General features: G+C 47.6%; 1 protein-coding gene across 1 annotated transcript; it reads left to right on the top strand.

Annotated features, from left to right (window-relative positions):
* Window positions 1-4: 4 nt before the first annotated feature.
* On the top strand, window positions 5-27,192 carry SLC34A1 (solute carrier family 34 member 1). The gene is made up of 13 exons (XM_084829814.1): window positions 5-132; window positions 1,065-1,099; window positions 4,249-4,443; window positions 13,574-13,702; window positions 16,064-16,207; window positions 17,133-17,244; window positions 17,989-18,184; window positions 20,855-20,950; window positions 22,644-22,746; window positions 22,932-23,099; window positions 23,284-23,400; window positions 24,409-24,533; window positions 24,983-27,192. The coding sequence occupies exons 1-13, from the start codon at window positions 5-7 to the stop codon at window positions 25,535-25,537; spliced, it is 2,103 nt and encodes a 700-aa protein (XP_084685940.1). The 3' UTR covers window positions 25,538-27,192.

Below are 27,192 nucleotides of genomic sequence, written 5' to 3'. Positions count from 1 at the left end.
GGAAATGGGGCAGCCAGTAGCGGGAGCCAGCAGCAGCAGTATTTCGCAGTATTGTTACTGCGATACACTGAAAGCTAAAGAATATACAGAGGGGAAGGAGAGGGGGCAGCCAGCAGCAGGAGCATGGACAAGGTATGGAACAATTCTTTTTCATTCGCAGAGCAGCATCTCTGCCGTTGATGATGTTCACTTCAACTGGCGGGACTCTGCCCAACCCTAAAGTAAGGTGCCGTAAAGTGCTCTTGTATGACTTGTGAAAGTGGGTTTTCAGGTGGTGTATACTCTGCTTTTCTTGCTTCGCGTGCCGCTGATGGACCAAAGCTGATTTTATGATAATCTGGATAAAGGCTGAAAACACTTCTGCATGCATTTCCATGTAGATATGGCCCTAGCCTGGCCTACCATTTTTTCATAGTCCAGTAGATGGCCCAAAGCAGTTGTAGTCACTAGGCAGCCTCCTCCTCTGAGTCAAAAAGACATGGCTGCAGAGTGCTGCATGTGACTGACAAGCAAATGAGCTTTTCCCTATCCCCTTGACACAACAAAAATAATCAGTTTGGCCAATAGAAGACCTGAAGCACCACTGTTTAATGGGGGAGACAGCAGTAACAGCATGTTAGGAAAGAGGGAGGGGTTGTTTCAGGGGACCTCAGGGGTGCATAGCCGCATGGGAACACAGGACCCGAGAGACAGAGATGGTGAACAGAGAGGCAGGCCTCCTACAAAGCCCAGATATGTACAGCCACCCCTGTATGATCTTTGCTGCTTGTACTTTGGAAGCATATTTGGTCTGCTTAAGTTTATTACACACATTCATTCCCTGAATGGAAAGCTGTCAAAATGAAACTATTTATATTTAACATGGCCCATTTTTCCTACGTCTGAGAGCAAGGCCTGGGTGTTTTAGCGCAACAATATCTGGAGAACTGCAGGTTCCTCATCTCTGGGGTAGGCCATTGCTCTCTAATGGGATTGGGATGTGGGGTAATAGATTTGCCAACTCCTGATCTAAATGGGATTCTTGTGACTATAATAGCTACGATATCCTTTCTTGTCTTCTCTAGGCTGGGGTGTGGCAAAGATGAGTCCAGCAGGTGTGGTAACCCTAACCACTGTACTGCCAGGATGAAAAGAACTACAGATCCCTGATGCATAACTTAAGATAAAGAAGCCCTCATTCGGATCAGAAACTGGAAACCCCAGGCCCAAAGTAAATATAGAAATAAAGACACTATATTAGATGAAAGAGAGAAATGTGCCTAATTTGTGTTGTCTTAGCCAACACTATTCTATCTTGGCTGGAAATTTCCATACCCTGTATCTGCTTAATTTGCCATTGGATAAGGCTTTATGAAATGCCATACTAGCTGTCATGTTATCTGTTATAACTAACAATCAATAAAGATAACTGTGCTGGTCCATGAGGGAAAAAAAAATCCGAAATCCACAGTTGGGCAATACCTTTAATTGATTGATTGATTGCATTTATACCCCGCCTTTTTTCCTCTTGCAAGAAACCCAAGGCGGCTTACATTATCCTCCTCTTCTCCATTTTATCCTCACAACAACAACCCTGTGAGGTGGGTTGGGCTGAGAGTCTGTGACTGGCCCAAAGTCACCCAGTGAGCTTCCATGGCCGAGTGGGGACTAGAACCCGGATCTCCCAGCTCCTAGTCCAACACTCTTGCCACTACACCACACTGGTCTTTAATAAGACCAACCAAAATTCCACCAAAATGTGAAAGCTTTAGAGTTCCCTAGAACTCTTCTTCATCATAGGTGGAACAAAAAGCAGGGCATGGGGGAAGAAACAGAAAACTCTAAACATTTGGTCAGATGTGGTGGCCATGAGGTCTGCAGTTTAGCCCCAATCTCAGAATGGAGATTTGCAGTCTGAATGAATCAGTCAGTTTTGCAAGTATCACATCGCATGTAGCGATGCATTTGGGGTAAAGAAGCAAGGGCTGGCCTCCATTTATAGGAACACAAAGGCCAGCTATAATTCTGATCTGCCTCTTGTCTTGGGTGAAACACACAGATTCCTGAGTCAGCATTACTTTGTTTCCTGCTGCTATGCCAGACAACCCCAAGTGTCCCCCTGCCCCATATCTTAAATCAACTGCTCTTCCTGTTCATGATGATAGATCTTTAAAATCCCAATATTGCATCTGAAATGCTTCGATTGGTTTCCAAACCCCACCAGACAGTAAGGCCTCCTACTGCTGCCTGAACAGAGAGATTTCTCCTGTCAATGGATGGTGTGAAGCAGAAATGGGATGTCCACCTTGGAGACTGCAGCTTGCCTATACTCAGGGATGTGTGTGGGGCCAGGATCAGATTAGTATTCTGGGCAGCCTAGGCACAGCTTGTATTAGTGTCTTGCCAATATGGTGCAGGATATCTGACTTCACAGCCCAGGGTGACACAGACGTTAGCCATTAACTGAAGGAATGTCTGAGGAGGGAAGGAGGGTGGAATGGATGCGAGGGGCAGCCCAAGACGTTAGACTTTGCTCCTATTCTGCGTATAAAGGACCCATTGTGTTTCTCCAGCCAGTTTGCCTGCAAGAGAAGTGTGGATGTAGCGTGCAACCTTGAGATGTTGGCCTGAGTGTCTCACCTGCAGCAGGTAAGGGGACAAGAGCTTAAGGTAGCACTAGAGGACCAAGCTTCAGGCCTGGGACAACAACAACAAGAACAAAAGCCACCACAATGGGCAGCCTCAGCAGGGCTGGATTTGGCAGCTGACTCCAGGTCATTCTAAGACAGGTTCGTGGCCTTCAGATGCACTTAAGCCCAGAGTATCTCATAGGATGAAGGATGCCCCGCACAATGCTAGGCAGGGCTTCACCAGTTATATCTGTACCAGGCCGAACCCACTTGAACTGCTGGGTTGTGGGACACCAGAAGAGACCCGCCCTGGCTTCACTCTTAAAAACTCAATTGGAGAGTCCCCTCTGCTATTCCTGTATAGCCTAGAAGGCAATAAGGAGCGAGCCTGAAGCGATAGCTGTGAAACTGACTACAGTAGTAATCTGTGAGCCTGAGGTGTTGGTGCAGAATCTTTGATTGAGATCCATGGCTTCTTGCTATATGTGGCACTCACTCATGGCCAAGAGGTTAGTCCGGGCACCGAAACTCCCTGCTGAGGGAGGGTAGCTTGGCTCTCTTTCTGCTGATCTTCTGCCAGCAGGCCAGGATGATTTTAATCAAGCAGGTCTTTGGCACATAAGCCGGTTGGTTGGGTTGGCTGCTGTTTTTCCTCTGTTATTATGTTTTTAATGTATTTGTTTTATTATTGTTTTAACCAAGTTTTTATTAAATTTTGTTTGTTTAATTCCTATGATTGTTAGCTGCCTTGAGCACCATTTTCTTGGTGGAAAGATGGAGTACAAATCAATCAATCAATCAAATAAGTAATAGTGTAAGTCCCCTGTTTATGACCCGTGTCTGTTCAGATTGGCAGGCAATGATGCTACCATATGGGAGAGAGAGCCCAGTCCAATGCCGTCGACCTGTAGGAGGAGGAGGAGGAGGAAGGGTCTTACAGGCACCACCTTATTCCTTCTGCGCTAGCCCCCAAGGTACTGTGGGAACAGAATGCTGGACTAGGTAGGCCTTTGGTCTGATCCAGCCTGGCTCTCCTTATGTCCCTATGTCCTTGGCACAGGCATCTCCTCCTGCACCTGAGCATTGCACCAGCCAGTACACTTGCTGAGCCTGAGCCTGACCGATGTTCTGTCCCTTCTCTTCTTCACTCTGCCTTCTTCATGTTTTTCCTCTCACTCTGGGGGAAGCTGGGCATTTCTTTATTTTCTGGCCAATTAGGACTCCTAGATTTGTTTCCCCTGAAGAGTGGGTATGCGGAGCTTTTGCTCTAGAGTTTCTAGTCCATATGCTGACAGTGCTTCTGATGCCTACTGCACAGCTGTCCCTTCAGTCTACAGCAGCACCAGGGCAGGAAGGGATCAATAGGGAACAGTTGCTTCTTTGGGCATCCTATTTTCCTAGGATAGTCTGTCCTTTATTTTCTCTTACGATGGTGTTTGGAGATGGTCTGCTTTTGGGGATATGGGCCTTACATGGGATGGTACAGTAGGAATTCTTTCTACTGGGGCCTCATCCTTTGATTAGGGCCAAAGATAATCTCACAGGTTGCTACTAGTCTGTCTCCCAAGGGCTCTACCCACAGTAGGGTGTCCTGAAGCTCAGGGACATGGGTGAGTAATCAGCAACTCTTTTTCTGCAGCTCTACAGAGGATCCCTGACCCTAGAGCGTATCTGTTCCCCGCTGTCTGTGTTGTGAGTCATCCAGACCATGACTATCTCTGCCCAGGTTCCCCTGGGAGATTGGCTGAAAGCACAGAGAAGTATGAACTGGACACTCATTCTTCCAAGCCATGGCAGAACCCACACTCAGGCTTGGATGAAGTGCAGAAACCAGGTAAGGGAAACGTTGTGCTCCCATACACATGCAATTGTACAAGAGCTCTCTTCATTATCTAGTTTATTTTAGTATTTTATACCTGCTTTTAGAAACAATTTTTCTGAACTGGCTTATAAGGAAAACAACAACCAATAAGCCACAAATGAAACATAAAAAAAATACAGAACAAAGCAGCATTAAAACCAAAGGAGGCAGCATATAAACAGTAGAGATCAAGAGGGAGCATGCCAGACCTCCCTGGAGAATGGATTCCACAACTATGGTGCTACCACCAAGAAGACCTTGTCCCTGGTACCTGCCAATCAGAGTTTTAGTAAAGACAGGTCAGAGAGCAGAGTCTCTGATGCTGATGATGGGGAAGTTCATATGGGTGGAAACAGTCCATAACATAACCTGCCCACATTCCACAATTCTACTAGAGGGCCCATTCCAGCACCAAGCACACTGCTTCCAGCTCTTCCCACAAGAGTTGTGAAATGGTTAGGCTGGCTAACCTAGAGTGATAACTACTGCAGAATGGTGGCACCATGGGGCTTGAGGATACTGTGGTGGGAAATGAGGGCTGTGCTATTCACAGGTTTCACCCACTTCCTCAAGGAAAGGGCAACTAGACCAAAAGTTACCAACTTTTTTTATTTTTTACATTTATATCCCAACTTTCTTCCATTATGGAACTCAAGGTGGCTACATGTGGTTCCCAGTTGGTCTCCCCTCCAAGCACTGGCCAGACCCAAACCTTCTTAGCTTCAGCAAGGTGCTGCCTCATGTGCCTTCAGACTATGCCCTGGGACCATGCAGATACTTCCTAAACCCAGAAGGTGGTGGTGTGTGTGGAAGGGGAAGGGATTTCTTTGATCGTCTAGAGATAAATTAAGGGCCTTTCCAAACAGGTTTTTGTTGTTCAATAAATGTACTCTACTTGTGTTGTTACTCATTTGTTGGATAGGATCCAGATTTCGTCCCTCAAGCTAGCATTTTTGCAATGTGGTATTACATTATCCCAGGAAGCACTTAAGCAGAATTTCTTTGGCACTGGGGGACACCCCCCTCCCTGGCAACAGCTAGAGTGTCTGCTGGCTATTGAGACCGCTGTGTGGAATATGGTTGTGGTTGTTACACAAATATCACGGGTTCCTGATGAATACTGCCTATGACATCATTAGCGATAATAAGCAACAATTCCTCCCCACCCTGCCATGCCTCTGCCATTTTGGCTTTAACAAATGCTTTAGAAGCTCTGCACTCCTCCACTATACAAATCCAGCATGAGATGAGTACTCATGTAGACGAACACCAGGAGGCTTTTCCTACACCAAAGCCTGGCCATCTTGTCAATGATTTGCTTTTAATTAGTCCTTTGTAACAAGCATTCAGAGGCATTCGTTAAGCTGTATAGATGCAGTGCTACTAAACCCGGCCTGCAAACCAGAATAATTGCCTAGTCACCCTTACAAAGACCCCTGTTGCCCAACCCGTGGCTGTTAGGAGGACTGTGAAAAGGGAACTTGGGATATCGTGAGCATTCAAGTGAGGGGGATGGGGCTGGCAAAAGTCAAATGCCCCTGTGCGAGCAGGACTGAGGCAAGCAGGCCCTTGCTGTCTTCGATCCCCGCCCTGCCTCCCTCCCCCTTTCCCTTCCCAAGGGCCCAGAAATTTATCTTGGGGCAAGTAAGACAGAAGCAATGAGTGCTCCCCATAGCAGGGCATCTTTTCCCACCAGGGATGGGGACTACCAGTTCGAGAAGCCCTGGTGTGGGAAACTGGTGGGATGTGCAGTGCCGGTTCCAGGTTTTGGAGGGCCCTTGGGCAAGGCACCCTCGATAGGGTCCTCCCTCAGTGAGTCTGCCTTGTCACCCACCGCTCTGGCTCCACGTCCTCTCCCTCGTCATTGCTACCACTTGCTTGCTTGACAGGCAGAGAGCCAGTGGGTGAGTAGCAAGTGGCATCTCCTGCTCCTCCTTCCCAGTGCCACTGTTGTCTGGGCCAGAGCGAGCGGCAGGTGAGCGAGCAGGTTGCCATGGTGAAGAGGACGAGCAGTGCCGAGGGGGCTCTTATCAGTGGGCCCCTGCTGGGGTGTGGGCCCTTGGCAGGTGCCCAAACATGCCTACTCTTGACCCCAGCCCTGGGTGTGTGCAACATTCCTTCTGGGGAGAAGGCTCTCCAAGCTTTTTGCATGCATTCACATTGAACGCTCCACAACAAAAACCAACCCTCAACCCTGAAAGCGTTTGCTTTCAGGGCAAGCAGCAGGATGCTTGTGCATCCATGGAGGGCACTCCCACACCCCTCCAAATGAACCGCAGCCACGTTCACACTTGCATCTCTATGACCTTTCAGTTGTGGTCCACTTCCTGCAAGATAGTAGGAACATAATAGGAAGCTGCCTTATTCCGGTCAGACTCTTTGTCCGCCTAGCCCAGTAATGTCTGCTCCAGCCTTCCCCAACCTAGTGTCCTCCAGATGTGTCAGACTACAAGTCCAAGCATTCCCAACCATTGGCCATGCTGGCTGGGGCTGATGGGAGCTGAAGTCCAAAACATCTGGAGGGCACCAGGTTGGGGAAGGCTGGGCTACTCTAACTGGCAGCAGTCCTCTGGCTTCTCAGGCAGATGTCGCACCCATCACCTGCTCCTTGATCTTTTTAAGGTGACAGGCACCCCTTCTACTAACAACAGCATCACTCCTATATAGGAAGTTGTCAGTCTTGGTTGCTTCCACATGAGCTCTTTTGTCTGGAATGGCCATCCTTTATTCACTCTCTTTTTACCCAGACAATGATGTTATCAGCCTGTTGAATTCCAGTGTTTACTATGTTGTGTTCCTGTGCTTTTTCAGACCTGATCTGTGGGGATTTTTCTTATAACGAAACTGCAACACTGTCTAAGGTGGGCACAGAAACAGTGCTATTGATCTTGCAGTCATGGTTGCCTTTTATTAAACCCTTCCTCTTCGCAGGCTCAGCATGTTCGATTGCTTCCTGATGAGCGTACTGAGGCTAATAGATTACCTGAATAACTTCTCTTCAGTGGCCTGATAGCAGTTTCCATTCCTGAGGTGGGGAGTAGGTGGGAGGCTTAAATTAACAGTTTCCTTTGTTTACTTTTCAATTTTTAATGGCAAGATAGTGCTCTCTAAAATGTGAAAAGAAAATATGAGAAATCAGTAATTAAAGCCTCCCACCGCTGGAACAGAAATTGATGGCAATGATAAGAAGCCCTTCAAGGGGCAATTGACAAGCTATCCATCCCTAATCCACATCAGTAAGCAATAAAACAGCCTGAATCTATGCAAACTTTAATTCATAGCAGTGGGAATCTTTGCTAAAATGGGACTTACTTGTGACTAAACATTGCAAGAGGATCTTGGCCTTAAGAAACAGCATTGTGGAGTAATACAGACCTGTATGAAGTGCTTGTAGGGAACTTCCATGTTAATTCCACTTCCAGCGAATTGCAGAAAAGCAATCCCTCAACAGCATGAAAGAGCTCTAGCATGGAAGCAACCTTTATGGACAGAGTTTCAGCCAATAGACAACAAATACAAAAATAAAGTCAGTTACAGACTTTTCTAGTCAATTGATTGCATCCTGTACAATATGTGTACTAAAAATTCAGCCAAACAGTTGTGATACTGCCGCTTAGTAATAGTAAAGAATTTTTGTGAACTACCCAGAAAGCTTTGGCTATTGGTGTGTGTATCTGTGTGTGTGTGTGTGTGTGTGTGTGTATGTGTATATATATAATATAATATAACCTGCCAATTAAGTCCCACTCTCCATAGGGTTGCCACTGGACAGCTTTTACTAGTCCCCGGTCCCCGGTCCTCTGCCTTTAACTTGATCTGCAAACAGTAGCAAATTATAATGTTCATCTCCATGCTGTTAAAAGCTTTACCTGCTGATTTCTTCACATTAGGCTGCTGTTAAAATCACAGGAGCAGGCCAGGCCAGTTTTTTTCTGGTCATTTGGCAATCCTAGCAGCGGTAATGCATTCTCCCCTGTAGCGCACGCAGTTTCCCCTTCATCCAAGGCTATGACAGGGGAGTGGACCAGAGCACCATTAGGATGTGTACTGTACACATTCAGAAGCTAGAGGTGGTTCCCTTCCCCAAAGGAATGCACAATTAAAATGTAAAAGCAGTGCCATGTGAACAGAAAAGTCAAAGCAGTAAAGTGTGAGGCTATATGTGTAGGAATCCATCCCAGCCACAAGCCCCTGCTGCCTGCAGCAGATGAGGCTGCAGAGGAAGCCATCCAACGCAAGAGCAGAACTGGCTGCAGCCATGGCCTCAGCAATGCTGACACAGGATGGAAGAGACGGGTGGAGAAGCATGGCATGTTGCCAAGGTGAATGTAACGTATCTGTCTGACAGGAAGGGCCCGGATGTCTCTCGAAGGGGAGGTAGAACTTCCCGCTATACTTGCAAGGAGGCATCTAAATGCTGGCAGGAGACCACCAAAGAGGACTCCCTGGTGGCTCCTAAGGCAGCAACTAGCAAGAGGAGCAGCCAGGAGAAGGAGGAGGGTGTTGTAAACTTCCTATGCTCTGGAGCTGATGTTTGGGCAGGGCGAGAGCATAGTGAGTACCTCTAGGGAGGTTGAAGTGGCTGACACATGCACACTCTATGCAAGTCAGCAAAATGGTCAAGAAAGTCCTCGCATCAACAACCAGCTAACCTTGGCCAGGTTTTATGCAAGAATTAGTCAGAGGCATACGATACTCTGTCCAAAAGAAAGCCACACACAGATTTAGCCCAGAATGATACTGACCTAAGTACTCTAGAACAGGGTGGGCAGAACGTAGATCTCCAGATGTTTTGGACTTCAACTCCCAGCATTCCTGACCATTGGCCATGCTGGCAGAGGCTTCTGGGAGTTAAAATCCCAAACATCTGGAGAGCTATCTTCTGCCCAGCCCTGTCTTAGAAGACAATGCCTGCTTTCTAGGCTCAACGCAACGTTCACTGCACCTTTTTATGTGGTTATGTGGTCAGCTTGAGAGCAGAATAAGGGAGTCATGCTTCCTCTTGCCATGCTTCTGTCTCTCATACAAAGCCTAGAGATGTGCCTGCCTCTCCAGGGTGGATGTGCCTGTCCACACTGCAGGTGCTGGAGAAATCCTTGACGGACCTGAATGATGTCGGCTTCTGAAGACTCTGACCTGCAGACTGGCTCTCCCTGCTGGCGTGGCTTGTAGATTTCGGTGTAATTTTTTCCTGTAAAAATGGCAAGATACACAAGTCACAGCCATATTTATTTATTTATTTATTCATTTCATTTCTATCCCGCCTTTTTTCCTCTTGCAAGGAACCCAGGGTGGTGTAATTACCATATTTTATGCAATTTGTGGTGGTAAAGTGCTTAGTTATGCATACATTGCAGCCACTTGCTGTTTTTAACAGAGCAAAAATTATGCTGAAATCCGCAAGCTGCCAGGGAAATCCACCGAACCCCAAGAGGGCCAGATTTCCCCGCCATGGACATCCCTCAGACCAGATGTTGACAGATTTGCACATCCCTACTCCACACATGATCCTGCTTCATGGGAAGAATGTACGTTGGTGTGGACCAACCTGGAACACTGACTTGATGAGGCCTCTTCTGGAAAGAAGGACTAGTAACTTACTGTCTCCGCAACTCAGCTGGGGGCACAGGGAGTTAACAGCCCATAAGGAACAGTCTGAGGGCTCCCCTGCCCCCAAATGACAGGGGTGGCAGAAGGTAGATCTCCAGATGTTTGGGACTTCAACTCCCAGAAGCCCCTCCCAGCATGGCCAATGGTCAGGAGTGCTGGTTGTAGAAGTCCAAACATTTAGAGTGCTACTTTCTGCCCATCCCTGGGCCACAGGCAATGGTCTGGAGAGCGCCAGGAACTGAGAACCAGGACTGAAGAGCCGTCAGGACCAAAGGGCAAGCCAGAAAGCAAGAGTGGACCAAGGGCAAGAGCAGAAACACAAGACACACTAGAGCTCAAGTAGCCTTGGTTGCTCAGGCAAGACTCAGCCAGGAAAGGGGCCTTTATGCTCCTTGCTGCACAGGACCTGCAGTCACAAGCTTCACCACATGGGGCAGCTGTCAGCAGGTCCTGATCCCAGATGGGACCCCGAACTCTGCCCTGGATCCTCTGCCATCACTCCGTTATGACACAAACGGAGGCAATGATGGGCCCATGAATCTAGCAGCCCAAGGTCTCCCCTCGCTCAACTTTGCTTGTGGGGATGAGGCAGGCAAACTCTAGTGCCTGCTCCACATCAGGACCTTGCAGAGGTCCAAGAAGAGGAGGGGCAACTGGGGTCACTATAAAAATCCTCCATCTCTGCCTGTTAATTGGCAGAAGTGGCCAGTATCTTCCCAGTGGCTTCAGCGTGCCTCCAAAGCCATCTGGACCGTTTGGAGTGAAGACAAAGGAATTGCCCCTGTCCTTCCATTGGGCATCTTGCTCAGCCATTTTGTACCTTGGTATGATGTCCTGATCCTGACTAATAGGCGCACCTAGTATACGCTGTACTGTATGCTTCCCTTTCTGGCAGCTGCAAATGAAATGACACTAGGCGTCAGGACCCCTTCCATGGCCAGTTTAGAGCATGATTCTAGAAGCTAGTCCAGTTCACTATTTTTGTCTTAAGACTTCAGCTTTCCTTCCAACAGAGCAGCATGCCCCAGCCAGGTGCCCCCCAGATGTGTTGGACTGCAACTCCCATACTGCTAGGATACTGGCTGTGGGATTGTGGGAGTTGTAGTCCAACACATCTGGATGGCACCAGGTTGGGAAAGCCTGTTCTATTGGAAGGGAAGCTGAAGAGTCATCAGTATACACAATTCTGCCTCTTGTTTTCACATGCTAGTCCCAGGGAAGCTGGGAGTCAGTTTTGGGATTGATGATGGTAAACAAGCTGAAACTTAATCCAGGTTAAGTCAGGTACTGTGCGTTGGGAATTCTGCTGATCTGGACAGAGGGTGCAATGGTTCTGGATGGGATTGCGCACATACACACACACCCAGACCAGGTTTGCCGTTTGGGGGTTCTCCAGGACATGGTACTGTCTATGGAGGTGCAGGTGGCGAAGAGGGCCTTTTATCAGCTTCGGCTGATCCGTCAACTAGAGAAAGTGGCCCTTGCCTCGGTTACACATGCCCAGGTTAGTTCCAGACTAGTCTATTGTAATGTGCTCTATGTAGGGCTACCTTTAAAGATTGTTCAGAAACATCAGCTAGTATAGAATAATGCAACTGCTCAGATGCTTGTGGGGGCCCAGCAGTTGGAGCATATAACACCTATACTGTACCAGCTGCTTTGGTTACCTATTTGTTTCTGTGCCCCACTTAAAGTGCTGGCACTGACCTTTAAAGCTGTAAGTGGTTTGGGAACAAGTTACTTGAAGAACTGCCTGTACTACCCTTATGAACCTGTCCAGACCTTGAGATTGACTTCACCCATTGGCCCTATTCATTGGCTCACAATCAAAACCTATTAAATTGGTGGGCACAAGAGATACGGCCTTTTCAGTGGTGACCCTATATTTGTGGATCGCCCTTCCTAGGGAGATATGTGGCGTCTGTACTTTACTGGCTTTTAAATAGATCCCATTTTTATTTCAAACTGCTTTTTAATATGTAGGCTGACTTGTAAGAAACCACTGCTGTTTAGTGTCATCAAACATGGACACTTCTTGGTTGAAGATTTGCCCTCTGGTGGTATCAAGATAAGTAAGGTTGACCTGTATTTGTGCAAAATCAAAAATAACACAAAAGACAGAAACCTCCCTGATGCAAACATTAGAGAGGAGTTGTTCGCATGCAGCTCTTGCATATACATTAAGTCTGGATTCAAGTTGGGATTTTTTTTTGACCCCAGACAGTATGACCATAGTGCCAATTCCTAGCGTGTAGGAACTTTTGTGATAGATTACAAGATCCGTGGGTCATGTTGACCTGCCTTGCAACTCGGTGTATGCAATGACTCAACATTTTAATGGTGACTATTTCTTATTTTAAGGCAGCAATCTTATGCACACTTACTTGGGAGTGGGTCCCTTGAATTTAATGAGACACTTTTGAGTAAACAGGCATTGGATTGGGCCACATAACATGGGATGTAGCAGGAAAAAAATAACTTCAACCAGTCGCTATTACATTGATCATCAAGAAATGAATATGTCTGTTAGGATTTCCACTATCATCCTAAACTCCAGCCTAGCATGCATCCTAATATTCAGTATCAAGCCCCAAATAAACAGAGAATATAAGCATTTGAAACAGTAAAACAACACCAGAATGCCTAAACAGTATGCCCAAGCAGTGTGCAAAAAAACCCTAAGATGAAACTTTGTCATGAATCAGTAATGATTCCCTGCTTGTTAGAATGAAAACATCAAGGCTGTGTAACAGCAACAAGTATACACCATCTGTTTCCAGCTGATAAATATTGAGAGAGAACACTTCCCACAGCAAAGTCTCCCTTAAGGGAATTTGCTGAGGCCTAGGATTGTGCAAACTGGCTCAAACCTATTCTGACCCTCTCTCTTCTACTGCCCTTAGGGCACAGTTAAAGTGCTCGTGTTGTGCCAGAATGCATTTCCTTCGCTTTATTCTCCATCACCCATGCTGACTGTGTGGGTGCTGAAGGATTGCTGATCCCACTTCTGCCCATTTCCCTGCTGCGAAGCACTAGGCATTTATAGAAAGATGACTGGCAGGGCCTTTACTGTTACTAAGCAACCCAAGCTGGAGATGAAATGAAGTGGGTTTGTTTTTAGAACTGGAATGCCAGTCTGATGGAAAGATGCCTTTTACCCACCCCTCTCCTACTGCAGAAGCGTCTCTTCCTATACCGGGGCACAAGCTGACCCAGCGGTCATTTTATGCCTTTGCTTTTAACTTGCTTTCTTCCTTGACTCTGTAAATTATATTTCTGTCACAGGGACAGCTCCTCCCCAGGCTTCTGTGGGAGCATAAACATTCCCTGCAGCCAGAGATACAGTGGAAAGCTCAAAGTGGGGAAAGAAAAGGGAACAGCAGTGCACAAGGTGCGGTGGGGGGAGCACTTGCATGAACTGGGAGCAGTAGGCTTGAACTGGCCAAGATTGTCTAATGCACAGCTGTGCTTAATGCCTGTTGTTCCCTTGCAGCACTTGGCAGATGTGCAAGGACCAGATCCATCCTCACCTCTCTTCTCAAGGTGCCCCTGATGTTTGGCTTTTTGTACCTTTTTGTGTGCTCCCTTGATGTGCTGAGTTCTGCCTTCCAACTGGCAGGAGGTGAGGGTCATAATGTATTCTTCCTTCCTTCCTTCCGTCCGTCAGTCCTTCCTTCTTGAATATGAGTACAATAGCACCCTCCCGCTCATGTTCCTAGAAACTCACATACATAGGCATACTGCCTCTGATGCTGGCGGTAGCATAAAGCCATCATGACTAGTAGCCATCGATGGCTTTATCTTCCATGAATTTGTCTAATCCCTCTTTTCTTATTTTGTGCACTTGTATGTAAAACATAAAGATGGCTATAAGAAGTTGTAAGAGACAGCAAGAGGTTGAAGCTGGAAGACAGTATGGGGACAACCCCAGGAGCCAGCAGACAGCAGCAATAGGGGTGGGTAGGGAGGGAATAGCTTGAAATCACTGAATATGAAGGTGCCTTAGATTAGGATCTTTTCTACACGAGGCATTTATTGTGCACTCGTCATTCCCTACTCACAGTTATTTACAGGTTCTTTAGATGATAATGTGATCCTCCAGTTTCGCTTCTGTTTTTAAACGGCTTCCAGAGAGTTTTTTTAGAGCAGGGAAAATGAGGTATTATTTATGAAAGCGAAAGAAACCTCTTTTTCCATGTGGATTCGCACTGTTCCACTCTACCACAGTGTCACCTAGAGCTTATGTAGCAGAAAAGCTGGGAAGGAAACGCTCTTCATGTAGTTCTCAGAGCTCAATCCCATGACGAAACAAAAAGCAGATACAGTGAATTAACACCCTCGTGTAGAAAAGCTCTAAATCTAAGGGCCAAACTAAATCACACATAGTAGATGCATGGCAGAGTTTTCCATTGACGGACTGGCTGACTGGCAAGCAGCATTAGAAGCTGCAGTTGGGAGTGGAAGAGTGGTAGGGCAAGTTGCTGCCTAGCTCCTCTACTTCCTGCTTTTTGTTGTTTAAAAACCCTCCCCCAAGCTGCTTTCCCACCCACAGGGGAAACGATATGGGGTCCCCCTTAAACAGTTTGGGGGGGTTAGTGGGAGGAAAGGGGAAAGGTTACACCAACATTCCTTCATTGAAACTGGCCGCCTCTTGAGCCTGCCTTTCGGACCCCGCCGCACCGCACACCGCCCAAATGTTGGGAGACTATTCATGTATTTCCCATGCGTTGTCACATTTGGCCCTGACTGTCATGTCTCAGCGAGCCTGAGCCCACAGAAGGTTTGGGGGTTATCCAATCCAAGGGGAAAGGGTGATTATCCAATCCAAGAGCAGGAACCATGGAGCAGAGAGTAAGGGCACATGTAGTTGGATCCTTCAGAATCCATGAGAGGTCATTGGGAGCAGACAACTTGTTCTGTCAGGTTCCTAGGCCCAACTGAGCCCTTACATCCCTTGGGCCTGACTGCCCCTCCCTGGCTCCTCTCCCTGCCTGAGTCATGATGCTTGCTCAGTATATCTAGCTCAGCATTGCCTACTCTAAGCAGGTCCGGCCCTCTCATTAGGAAGGGTGAAGCAGCTGCTTCAGATGGCAGATATGGAGGGCAATGGCAGCAGCTCCCCAGCTGTTCTTCCTGAGCTCCCAACCATTCCCTTCTTAGAGGACAGGGCTATGTGTGCCACATGCCTATCCTGCACCCTCTAAACTAGCCTGCTGACCTCAATTATGGTGGAGGGCGCTATGCTATCGCCAGTGTCGAAGTGACACTCGAAATGATCACATTAACTGTGATCGCAGTTGGCTTCTGTACATAGAATTGAGGGGGCTGCCATCTTGTCCTTTGCCTCGGGTGGCAAAATGTCTTGGGCTGGTCCTGACCGTAGGGGTGGGCAGACTTCTGGCTTCCAGGATCTACTTTGTTGTTTACTAGAACCTCAAGGTCCACCAACTGGACTTGGGCGCGGAATAGTGGGTCAGTGCACTAAGGAACAAGTAAGTAAGGAACAAGGTGCCTCTGAACCCATGGCTCGGAGCAAGGATGGGTTTTCAGTGTCGCAACTGAGCTTGCAGTCCTCTCCCACAAAAATCCACACCTGGCTTCTCCCCTCCCCCAACCTTTCATCCCTTTAGCAGCTTCATATAGAGAGGAGGGGCTGAGGAGGGAAGAAGCCTTTTTGTTGTTGCTATTGTTAAACATTTGAGAGTCTAAAGGCTTTCAGATCTACTGCCAATCACCCCAAACATCTACCAGAAGATTCTGATCTACCTTCTGCCTGTCCCTGAATTGGCAGCAACTTGCCAGGGAGAGGCTTTTCGAAGCCTTGATACATGAACCATTTACCTGGAGAGGCAAGGAAATGTGTATGCAAACTACATGTTCAACCGCTGAGCCCTGAAACTTGCTTTGTGAACAAGCTTGGATCCATCCAGGCCTCATTAGATGCTTCGTGCACAGACGTCTCTAAATTCTGCTTCTTTTCCAGGGAAAGTAGCAGGGGATATTTTCAAGGACAACGCTATTCTCTCCAACCCAGTGGCGGGGCTTGTGGTGGGAATCCTCGTCACTGTCCTGGTTCAGAGCTCCAGCACCTCCACTTCCATCATCGTCAGCATGGTCTCCTCAGGGCGTGAGTAATGCTGGTGGACAAAAATGGGAGCCGAAGGAATGGGATGGCAAGGCTGGCCCTCTCATCGGGCAAAGTGAGGCAGTTGCTTCTGGTGGCACACGCTGGGAGACGGCAGCAAGGTGTTGAAGGAGAGGCATTGCTTCCTCTGTGCTTACAAAGCTAGCCTGTTGTCTTCAGATGCAGTAAAAGATGGTATCCCATCTTCTGTGTTGAGGAAAGATTCAGTTGCCAGTCCTCTCAGCTTTTGTACATGGAATGGGCATGGCGGGGAGGTGTGGGGTGCGTGGGGGAAGCATCTTGTTCTTCACCTCAGGCAGCAAAATGTCTTGGGCCGGCCCTGAGGGATGGGATGTGATGGTCTGGCTGGATGTAGGTGCAGGGGAAATTAGGCTGTAGGCTACATACACACTCCCCCCTTTCCCCCCATTGACTCTGACATGTTTACAGCTATTGCTGTATACTTTAGAGGAGGGGCCATAGCTCAGTTGGTACAGCACCTGCTTTGCATGCAGAAAGTCTTGGGTTCCATCCCAGGCACCGCCAGGCAGGGCTAGGAAGGAATCCTGCCTGAAACCCTGGAGAGCTGCTGCCAGATCACTGTGGACAATGTTGGGCTAAATGGAGCTGTGGTCTGGCTCAGTATAAGGCAGCTTCCTATGTTCCTATGTCCTAGTACATCTGCCCTCTTCATATATCTTGGCAACATTTGCTTACCTTAACATGATCATGAAATACATTTGCATTTCACTGGAAACGGGGGACTGATGAAATCTGAGTGTCTTCTGGGGATGTACGCAGGGTTGGGAAGGACGGGAGATGACCGCAGAGCTTGGGGTTCCCACAGTAAGGACTTTTGCCTGGACCCTCGGTGCCCCAAGCCCGGCACAGAGCACTCAGCAAGCTCTCCTTGCTTTTTCCTTCCTAGTGCTGGAGGTAGGTTCTGCCATCCCCATCATCATGGGCTCCAACATCGGTACCTCAGTCACCAACACCATTGTGGCACTCATGCAGGCTGGAGACAGAAATGAATTTAAGAGGCGAGTGTTATGGTGGGCATGCAGCAGGCACAGTCAGTGCGGGCTGAGAACGAGATATCCAGGGGTGAGCCTGCTCTGGGCTGTGTTAGAGACAACGCCAGGAGAAAGGGTGGGAGGCATGGGATACTATAGGAAAAGGGTAGGGAACCTCTTTCAGCTGGACAGCCAAGTTCAATTTCAGGGAAGCTCTTGGGGGCTGCACTCCAGTGGTGGGCAGGGCTAAAGGCAAAAGGGGCAGGGCCAAAAATGCCAGCCTGTTGTAGCGTAAAGCTCTTACTGCCACTAAGTCAGCCACAGGAAAGGCATTTCAACCTTTTAGAATGAGGGAAAAACTGCACAAAAGCTGGGGAACCACCAAATGATTGGTGGTTGGGGGAAAGGGGGTGTGGCCATCTGGAGGGCCAGGTTTGGTCACCAGGCCTGAGGTTCCCCAACCCTGATATAGGGTGATGGCAGCAGGTGGCTGAGGCTGCTGAGGCCCAAAGGAATTAGTTGGGGTAGTGAGGAATAACGTCATCTCAACAAGGGAGTAATTGGTACTTTGGAGTGATGGGATAGGCAAAGTAGATGGGCAGAAGTGGAGGTGGGAGAGAGATTTGGCAATGCAGAGGGAAATTATGTAAAATACTGGTGGGATGGCTGATATTTGAAAGGTTGCCCAGCTAGGACCCATCCCCCACCCTCTCATCCCATGCTACCACTCCAAAACGTCACACCAACAATGGCTTCTCTACTGTCTGGCAGGGCCTTTGCTGGGGCCACCGTACATGACTGCTTCAACTGGTTGTCAGTGCTGGTTTTGCTGCCTCTTGAGGTGGCCAGTGGCTATCTGCACCGTATCACCGAGGTTGCTGTGGCAGCCCTCAACTTCCGCAGTGGACAGGATGCTCCAGAGCTCCTGAAAGTGATCACAGAGCCCTTCACTACTCTTATTATCCAGGTGTGTGTTACTGGGGAATCAAGTGTGGACTCTTTAGTCTTTGTGGGGGTGGGAAATCTAAGCATGGCCTCCCCATGCTTGTCATCCTGGCCATGTGTCCATCTTTTGGGGGTAAATGGAGTCCATACTTTCAATAAATTCGGGGCTGAGGCCAATTCTTTGGCTGCTGGCGAAGAGTTAATACCTAGGATGCAGTAAAGCAAACCATCTCTTCAAGAAAATCGGAGATATCAAGGGAACATTTTGTGCAAAGACAGGCACGATAAAGGACAAAAAAGGCAGGGACCTAACAGAAGCAGATGAGATTAGGAAGAGGTGGAAAGAATACATAGAAGAACTATACAGGAAAGATCTTAATGTCCCTGATAGCCATGATAGTGTGGTCACTGAACTTGAGCCGGACATCCTAGAGAGCGAAGTCAAGTGGGCCTTAGGAAGCATTACTAACAACAAAGCTAGCGGAGATGACAGTATTCCAGCTGAGCTATTTAAAATCCTAAAAACTGATGCTGTTAAAGTGCTGCACTCAATATGCCAACAAATTTGGAACACTCAACAGTGGCCACAAGACTGGAAAAAGTCAGTTTACATTCCAATTCCAAAAAAGGGCAACGCCAAAGAGTGTTCAAACTACCGTACAATTGCGCTCATTTCACATGCCAGCAAGGTTATGCTCAAAATCCTACAAGCTAGGCTTCAGCAGCATGTGTACCGAGAACTACTGGAAGTACAAGCTGGGTTTCGAAGAGGCAGAGGAACTAGAGATCAAATCACCAACATTCGCTGGATCATGGAGAAAGCAAGAGAATTCCAGAAAAACGTCTATTTCTGCTTAATTGACTACGCTAAAGCCTTTGATTGTGTGGATCACAACAAACTGTGGCAAATTCTTAAAGAGCTGGGAGTACCAGACCACCTTACCTGTCTCCTGAGAAACCTGTATGAGGGACAAGAAGCAACAGTAAGAACCAGACAAGGAACAACCAATTGGTTCAAAATTGGGAAAGGAGTACGACAAGGCTGTATATTGTCGCCCTGCTAATTTAACTTATATGCAGAGTACATCATGAGAAACATCGGGTTGGATGAATCACAGGTCGGAATTAAGATTGCCGGGAGAATTATCAACAACCTCAGATACGCAGACAATACCACCCTAATGGCAGAAAGCGAAGAGGATCTAAAGAGCCTCTTGTTGAGGGTGAAAGTGAGAGTGCAAAAGCTGGTTTAAAACTCAACATTAAAAAAACGAAGATCATGGTATCTGGCCCCATCACTTCCTGGCATATAGAAGGGGATGAAATGGAAGCAGTGACAGATTTTACTTTCTTGGGCTCCAAGATCACTGCAGATGGTGACTGTAGCCATGAAATTAAAAGACGCTTGCTCCTTGGGAGGAAAGCTATGGCACACCTAGACAGCATAGTAAGAAGCAGAGACATCACCTTGCCGACAAAGGTCCGTCTAATCAAAGCTATGGTTTTCCCAGTAGTAACGTATGGCTGTGAGAGCTGGACTATAAGGAAGGCTGAGCGCTGAAGAATTGATGCTTTTGAACTGTGGTGCTGGAGAAGACTCTTACGAGTCCCCTGGACTGCAAGGAGGTCAAATCAGTCCATCCTAAAGGAAATCAACCCTGAGTGCTCATTGGAAGGACAGATACAGAAGCTGAAGCTCAAATATTTTGGCCACCTAATGCGAAGAGAAAACTCCCTGGAAAAGACCCTGATGCTGGGAAAGACTGAAGGCAAAAGGAGAAGGGGACAGCAGAGGATGAGATGGCTAGATAGCATCACTGATGCAATGAATATGAACTTGAGCATGCTCCGGGAGAGAGCGCAGGACAGGAAGGCCTGGCGTGCTATGGTCCATGGGGTCACGGAGAGTCGGACACGACTTAACGACTGAACAACAACAACAAAAGCAAACCAGGGAAAGGAATTTGGAAGGCAAGGACTGTGCGTGGGGAATGATGAGAGAAGCAAGTCCTGCTGTGCTTTCTTCTGGTCATTAATGGAATGTTACAGGCTGGGCTGAGGACTCAGAAAAGTTTGCAAAGAGCTCCCAACCAATCAGAAGGCCAGGGTAGGAGCCAATCAGGGCCTGGAACAGGGTTGGGGAAAGGGTGTGTGATCTGGGGAACACAGGTGGGCCAGATTTTGCCTGCGGGCCTGAGGTTCCCCCCTCCTAGCCTAGAATATCCTGCAATAGCCATGAAAGGGTAGTTCTTGGAGTTCCCAGCCTTTAACATTAGCTACATTTTCAAATCCTTTGACTTTAGATTCAAAGTTTAGTCCCAGGAGGGCAAACACCCAGTTAAGGTTTGCATATCGAGCTGCTTTCTGGATACTACAATATGCGAACAACTCCTTGCCTTCAGAGGGAAAGTAACCCTCGCAACACTCCCATATAATGGGAGACATGTTACATGCTCATGTGTGAGAGGTCATGATGTGGGCAGGGGCTACAGCAGGTCTCTTAGAATCCAGCCTGCTTCCCTAGCTCCAGGACAACATCTAAATTGCTGGTTTGCTTGTCTAAATCATATGACCTCCCTGAGATTCTAGGGCCAAGGGTCTGCTCCTTCTTCTTTCTTCTGTGAAAGTCTTTGGGGTTTCTTTCTCGCATCCCTGGCAGAGTTTCCATGGCCTTTTCCCTTGTTTCCTGTAGCTGGATAAGTCTGTGATCACTGGCATTGCCGCAGGTGACGAGAGCTTGCACAACAAGAGTCTGATCCGGCTGTGGTGTGATGCACCAGCCCCACAGGTGAGAGTTCTAGCAGGGGAGAGAGCTCGGGCCAAGGAGGAAAGGAACAGTGGCTGCCAAGTCTCAATGGCTCAGCACCAAACTGCACAGGCCAATAATTGATTCATGCAGTGGTGGCCCAAGACATTTTGCTGCCTGCGGCAAATGACAAGATGGCATCCCCTGCCATTCCATGTACAAAAGCCAGCTGGACTGGCAGATGGATCTCTCTTCAACACTGATAATGGGACAGCATCCTCCACTGCCCCTGAAGGCAGCAGGCTAACTTAGGGGCCACAGAACAGGCCACATGGTCCACAGGTCTCTCCTCCAGCACCTTGCTGTCACCCCCCAGCATCTGCTGCCTGAAGCGACTGCTTAATTCTGGCTAATTATAGGGACGTCTTTGTTTTGGCATTTTGGAGAATGTAAAGTGAACAGTTTCCGTGTGTACATAAAGCTGGGAAGGCAAGGTTTCAGGGACAGCCCAGTGTACGTCCAGCTTTTCAGAGACAACTAAGCAGAGTCACCATGATGTCAGAGATGTCAGAGGGCTAGGATACTGAGAGCTCCTTCATTTGGCGTAGCGGAGCTGGGTACCAAGCTTTTTCAAGCCCTTGTTCTGATATTAGTGATTATAGATTGCCTCCAATATTTTGTGCACAAGGCTCTGGCAGCACTAACCAAATATACAGCTAGCTCTCTTATCTAAAATGAATTAATTAGTATAATCAACAAAACAATAGTGGATCTAAACAAATCAGATAGCCCAAGATTCCCTTTAATAAAATCCTTATTTTTCCTAGAAACGTTTTGCTAAAAAGCAAGTCCATCACATATGAAAGGAATTACCACTCTTTTTTTTACATTTCCAACAAATTGGGTTATACATATTATTCATTTTATTTATAATAACAGGTGTAACATACCACCTTGAAATCATCTTAAAACAGTTCTCTTCAATATTGATATTAAGTGAAAATGTTTGTCCTTTGAACCAGATATTTTCACAATCACACACAGGAATATCATCTCCCAAATCTTGAGCCCAGCATATCATATATTCTTTCATGAGTCATTGTGACCACTTCTAATGTAACGTGATATCTCAGGACTTGAGCAGTTTCTCAGCCCATGTGATGTTGGGTCAGTCTTATCATCTTTTCCATGAAGGTCACATAGGCCCTCAAACTTAAATTAAGTGCTGAAATTAAGACAGTAAGACAAGACATTAAACTGAGCATTACACATTGTTCTTGGAAGGAGTTGTCTGTTGGAAACCATGAATCAATAATGATCCAACCCTATGCATGTTTACTCAGAAGTAAGGGCCATTGAGTTCAATGGGGCTTCCTACCACAGAAGTGAGTCTAGGATTGCAGTACAAATGACACCCAAGTGTAAGGGAAAGAACATTTTGCCAACATCTTGCTATAGGGTCTTTGAAATAAGGAGACTACTATTGTGGGAAACCTTACACAGGAAGAATAATTGGTGTTGCAGTTAGCATCTTGTTTTGCCTGCAAGAAATATGTCTGAATGAACAAAGGAAGTATCTTATGAGATGGAAGCACTAAAATGGCTAAACACCAAGTATTAATACTATGATGGTAAGGCTGCTTTCTCCTCAGCATGGGTGACTTGACTTCTCACCCATGTCCCCTAAGCTCCTGCACGTGTCCTCACACCCTGATGCCCCCCTGGTTCTCTCTAGATTTCTTCCACAAGCACCAGAGGGAGACTTCTGAACTGCACTTCCCTTGCTCCATGCCACCTGGAAAATGCTGGGAATCTCAGCAGGGCCTTGAAGCAGAAATGTAAGACCCGCCACCACCCTTCAGGCAGCAGGGCTCTGTTAGAACCAGCAGCCACACATGTGCCCCCACCCCTCCTGTGGGGGCAATATGGGCGATCCAAACATGGGGGCAGGAACGTCAAGAGGAACTGGGCAGGGCCCACTCCACTCCCTGGGCTTTGCATTGACCCCTGCTCCTTCACCCAGGCAATCACCTGTTTGTGGACTCCTCTTTGCCAGACTTGGCTGTGGGCCTCATGCTGCTGGCGGGCTCGCTGATCGTGCTCTGCACCTGCCTTATCATGCTGGTCAAGCTGCTCAACTCTGTGCTCAAAGGCCAGGTGGCCAGAGCTATCCAGAACGTCATCAACACAGGTGAGTGGTCTGAAACCAGAGCCGGCGAGGATTCCCGGTTCCTGGTGATCTCTTGGGCCAAAGGGCTTGGATCACTCTAGTGGGACCTCTCTGGATTCCAGGCCTAGGTTCTTCTGACCGAATCCATGTATGGAAAACAGCCTGACCTCCTTGTTCTTTCTGACACTGGCACTGGTTTGGGCAGATCTGCCATCCCCTTTCGGCTGGGCCACTGGTTACTTCGCCATGCTGGTCGGTGCTGGAATGACCTTCGTTGTGCAGAGCAGCTCGGTCTTCACTTCAGCAATCACCCCACTCATCGGTGAGTCAACAATTACTTCCCTTCCTTAGGGACACAAATACCCAGGGCCAAGGTCACGGCAAGAGGGTGTGTGCGTGTACACGCGCGTGCGCGCATATAAAAAGAAACTAAAATGACCAGACCCATATTCTTTACCCACAAGCCAAGTCAATAATGCCTATTGGTCCCACCAATCCCACTCACCCTTGTAGGGGGAAGTGGATCTTGGGATTCCTGGGTGTAGCTAACCCAGGATATATAAAAGCTAAGCATTTGGAATGAAAGACCAAAGCATTGCAAAAGTGTTGTCAGAGTGCTGGCATTAACATTCAAAGCCCTAAATGGCTTGGGGCCAGGTTATTTGAAGCTTCACCTCCTCCCATACGTACCTGTCCAGACCCTAATATCATCTTCAGGGGTCCTTCTCCAGGAGCCCCCGCCAAAGGAAGTGAGGCGGGTGGCTACCAGGAAGAGGGCCTTTCATGCTGTGGCCCTCCGGCTGTGAAATGAGCTTCCTAGAGTTTCACCTGGCGCCTACATTGTACTCCTTTTGGCTCCAGGTGAAGACCCTTTTATTTCCCCAGCATTTTAGCATTCTAGTCTTTTAGCTCTGCTGTTTTAAATCTGTATTTTAAACTTCTGCATTGCTGCTAGGTTTTATTCTGGTTGTACTTTTATATTATCGTTTTAAGCTTTTATATTTTGTATTGTTTTATGTTGTTCTTTCGTGATTTTAATTGTTGTGAACCACCCAGAGAGCTTCGGCTATCGGGCAGTATAGAAATGAAATAAAGCAATAAATTAAATAACTTTGGGTTAAGTAGTCAGTGTTGATAACGGTGAGGTGAAGCATAAGCTATCCTGGAACCCCTGAGATGGGTCATGAGTAAGAACAGCACATGTCCCAAGAGGCTCTAGATGGGTGGAATACGCTCCAGGGCTTGAAGAAGGAACACTTCCCATTCCATGTACTTTGGGTGTGATGGAGGTGCCGCTTTCCTGACTACTGTCTCTTTCTTGGTGGGACAGGCCTCGGGGTGATTAGCTTAGAACGTGCTTATCCGCTCACCCTTGGTTCCAACATCGGGACGACAACCACCGCTATCCTGGCTGCCCTGGCCAGTCCAGGAGACAAACTCGCCAGTGCTTTCCAGGTGAGCAGATGCCCTCTCCCTACCCTGCTCAGCTGGGGTTAGCTTATGAGGGTAAGGCTTCCAAGCCACAGATCTGTCTGTCTACCATCTATCTAAAATTAATCTTGTAAAATGTAATGTTATAAACATTACTAAAATTTGTATTGTACACCACCCAGAGAACTTCTTTTATTGGTGGTTGAAATAAATAAATGTAAATGCAGTAAATAAATAAATTAAATAAATACTGCCACCAAACACAGTTTGTCAGAACTGCATCGATATTGGAAGGCCAAGACTATTACAGCAAGCACAAGAACAGGCCGGAGTCGAGGGCCTTCCTAAAGAAGCAAGGGGAAAGGGAGAACCGTAGTCTTCCACAGGCACTGCCACCCCCTTCAGCCTGGAGTGCCATCACTTCCCAATGTTGCCTCCAAGATGGATGCCATGTTTCTGGTTTCCCTCCTCAGATTGCCCTCTGCCATTTCTTCTTCAACATCTCCGGAATCTTGCTGTGGTACCCCCTGCCTTGCACCCGCCTCCCCATCCGGATGGCCAAAGCACTCGGTGAGCGGACAGCCAAATATCGCTGGTTTGCTGTCTTCTACCTGATCATCTGTTTCCTGCTGCTGCCGTTGCTGGTCTTCGGACTCTCCATGGCAGGATGGCGGGTCCTGGTGGGTGTGGGGGTCCCTTTCCTGAGCCTTTTGGCTTGCGTGGCCTTTGTCAACATCATGCAGTCGTGTAGGCCCAGCCAACTGCCCACGTGGCTTCGGAGCTGGGATTTCCTGCCGTACTGGCTGCACTCCTTGCAACCCATGGATGGGCTGATCACCAGGGCCACACTATGTTGTGCTGGCCATTGCTCAGGCGGTCAAGATGAACATGGTGATATGTCTCCTCGGATTAAAGCCCGGGCAGGCCTGCACAACCCTTCCCTCAGCTTCTTAGAGGAATTGTATCTACCACCGAAGCCCTCGCCCCGGCTGAATTCACTGCCAGCGCAGAGTGCTACCCGCCTGTAACTCATGCTGGAACACAACTCCCATTGGTGCCTGCAGAGAGTGATGCTCAGCAGAAAAGCAGCAATACCGCTGACCTCTGAGGGCAAGAAGGTGCATCTGCCACTGTGCAGCGTGTGTATGTGTGTTTTTTGAGTCTGAGTGCTGGTGGCTGCACGTATGACTGCAACAGCATCACTTCCATGTGTGCATCTCTGTGTTCCCGCCACTGCAGCATCGTCTGCCATATGCATGGGATGTGTGCAAGTCCTTAACTGTGCATGTGGTTGCCTCTGTGTATATCAGCCTTCCGCAACCTGGCCTTCCACAACATTTCCATCCAGGAACTGCAACTCCCAACATGCCCAGCTAGCATGGTCATTGTCCAGAGATGACAGGAGTTGTAGTCCACACCTCTGGAGGTCATCAGGGTGGAGAAGGCTGGTATATATCCTTGTGTGTGTGCTCAATAAATAAGTGTAAACTCATCTCTCAATGCAAGGGTGTGTGTTTGCAGTGCACTGGATACCTTGCCCTGAGTTGGACTTGGAATCTGGGTAGTACCTGAGCTCAAGATGTTCTGCATGAAGGCAGCAGGGAAGTTACTCCTGTCACAGTAACGGCGATTGTTCTGTGTGGCACTTTACAGGATGTGCAACACATTTGCCATATTCAATGTAACTAAGTAGTGGTGCTTGGACAGCTTTCTCCACCATTCTATCCTGACAGTATGGCGGGGTGGGGATCCTGTGTGTGTGTGTGTGCTGATGTTGCTGAACTGCAACTCCCATCATCCCAAACCATTGGCTATGCTGGCTGCGGTGATGGGAGTTGAGGTCCAACAATATCTGGGAGGGACACAGGTTCCCCACACCTGCAATAATGTGTCAACAGTCTTTTGTCTCTTAGATTTAAAGTGTTTTAGGAGCAGGCATGTCACAGCAGCTGGTGCTATAGTCCCTTGTCCATGACTGGGTCTTCTAGAAGCTGCCCCTCAGGACATATAATATTTAATAAAAATAATCTTAGATTTACTAGGTAATCACTTGCTACCCCTACATTCACACTGCTTTTATTTCTGCAGGATAGTTGTAGAGCATTTTCAAAATGGACTGTAAGGATTCAGTAGGATGGGAAAGGGATTGGAGAAGCGGCTCAGAAGCATTTGTTTCTGCATATCTTTTGTTAAGCGACTTCTGTCTTTCAGACAAGCTGTAATCCAAAGTGTTAATGTTCAAATAAAAATCCAGATTGTAAAGAACTTGATGTTTATTATTTATAAAAATTTGGCACTGTACTGTCTTTGTTACCACCCCACGTCAGCCAGAGAACAGCAGCATATGTAGATCAATTGCTAGCGGCAAGTGTTGGCTAATTAAAACTTCTGTCCATAAAACAGAAGCCATTTCCTATGAAATTGTTTGGAACATAGAAAGTCCTATATTATTTAGAGGGAATTTGAACATGTATGAAAATGCTCTTTGGGGAGAAGAACCTGCCATGTTGGCTGAAGGATTTAGTTTAAGAACAATATCAAAATGTTTCTTTTGAGCTCTGAAGTCTGGCCCGTACTGTCTTAGGATAATGTACAATTATGGCAATATTAGGAATGCTTATTAATTGTTTTTGAAAATGCTTCTGATTATTCTGTATTTCACATAATAAATATATCTTCACTG

This window comes from Heloderma suspectum, chromosome 2 (genome assembly GCF_057233095.1).
Source record: "Heloderma suspectum isolate Gila_16-S chromosome 2, 16-S_ref, whole genome shotgun sequence".
Taxonomy (NCBI): Eukaryota; Metazoa; Chordata; class Lepidosauria; order Squamata; family Helodermatidae; genus Heloderma; species Heloderma suspectum.
This window is presented reverse-complemented; position numbering and strand designations above follow the sequence as displayed.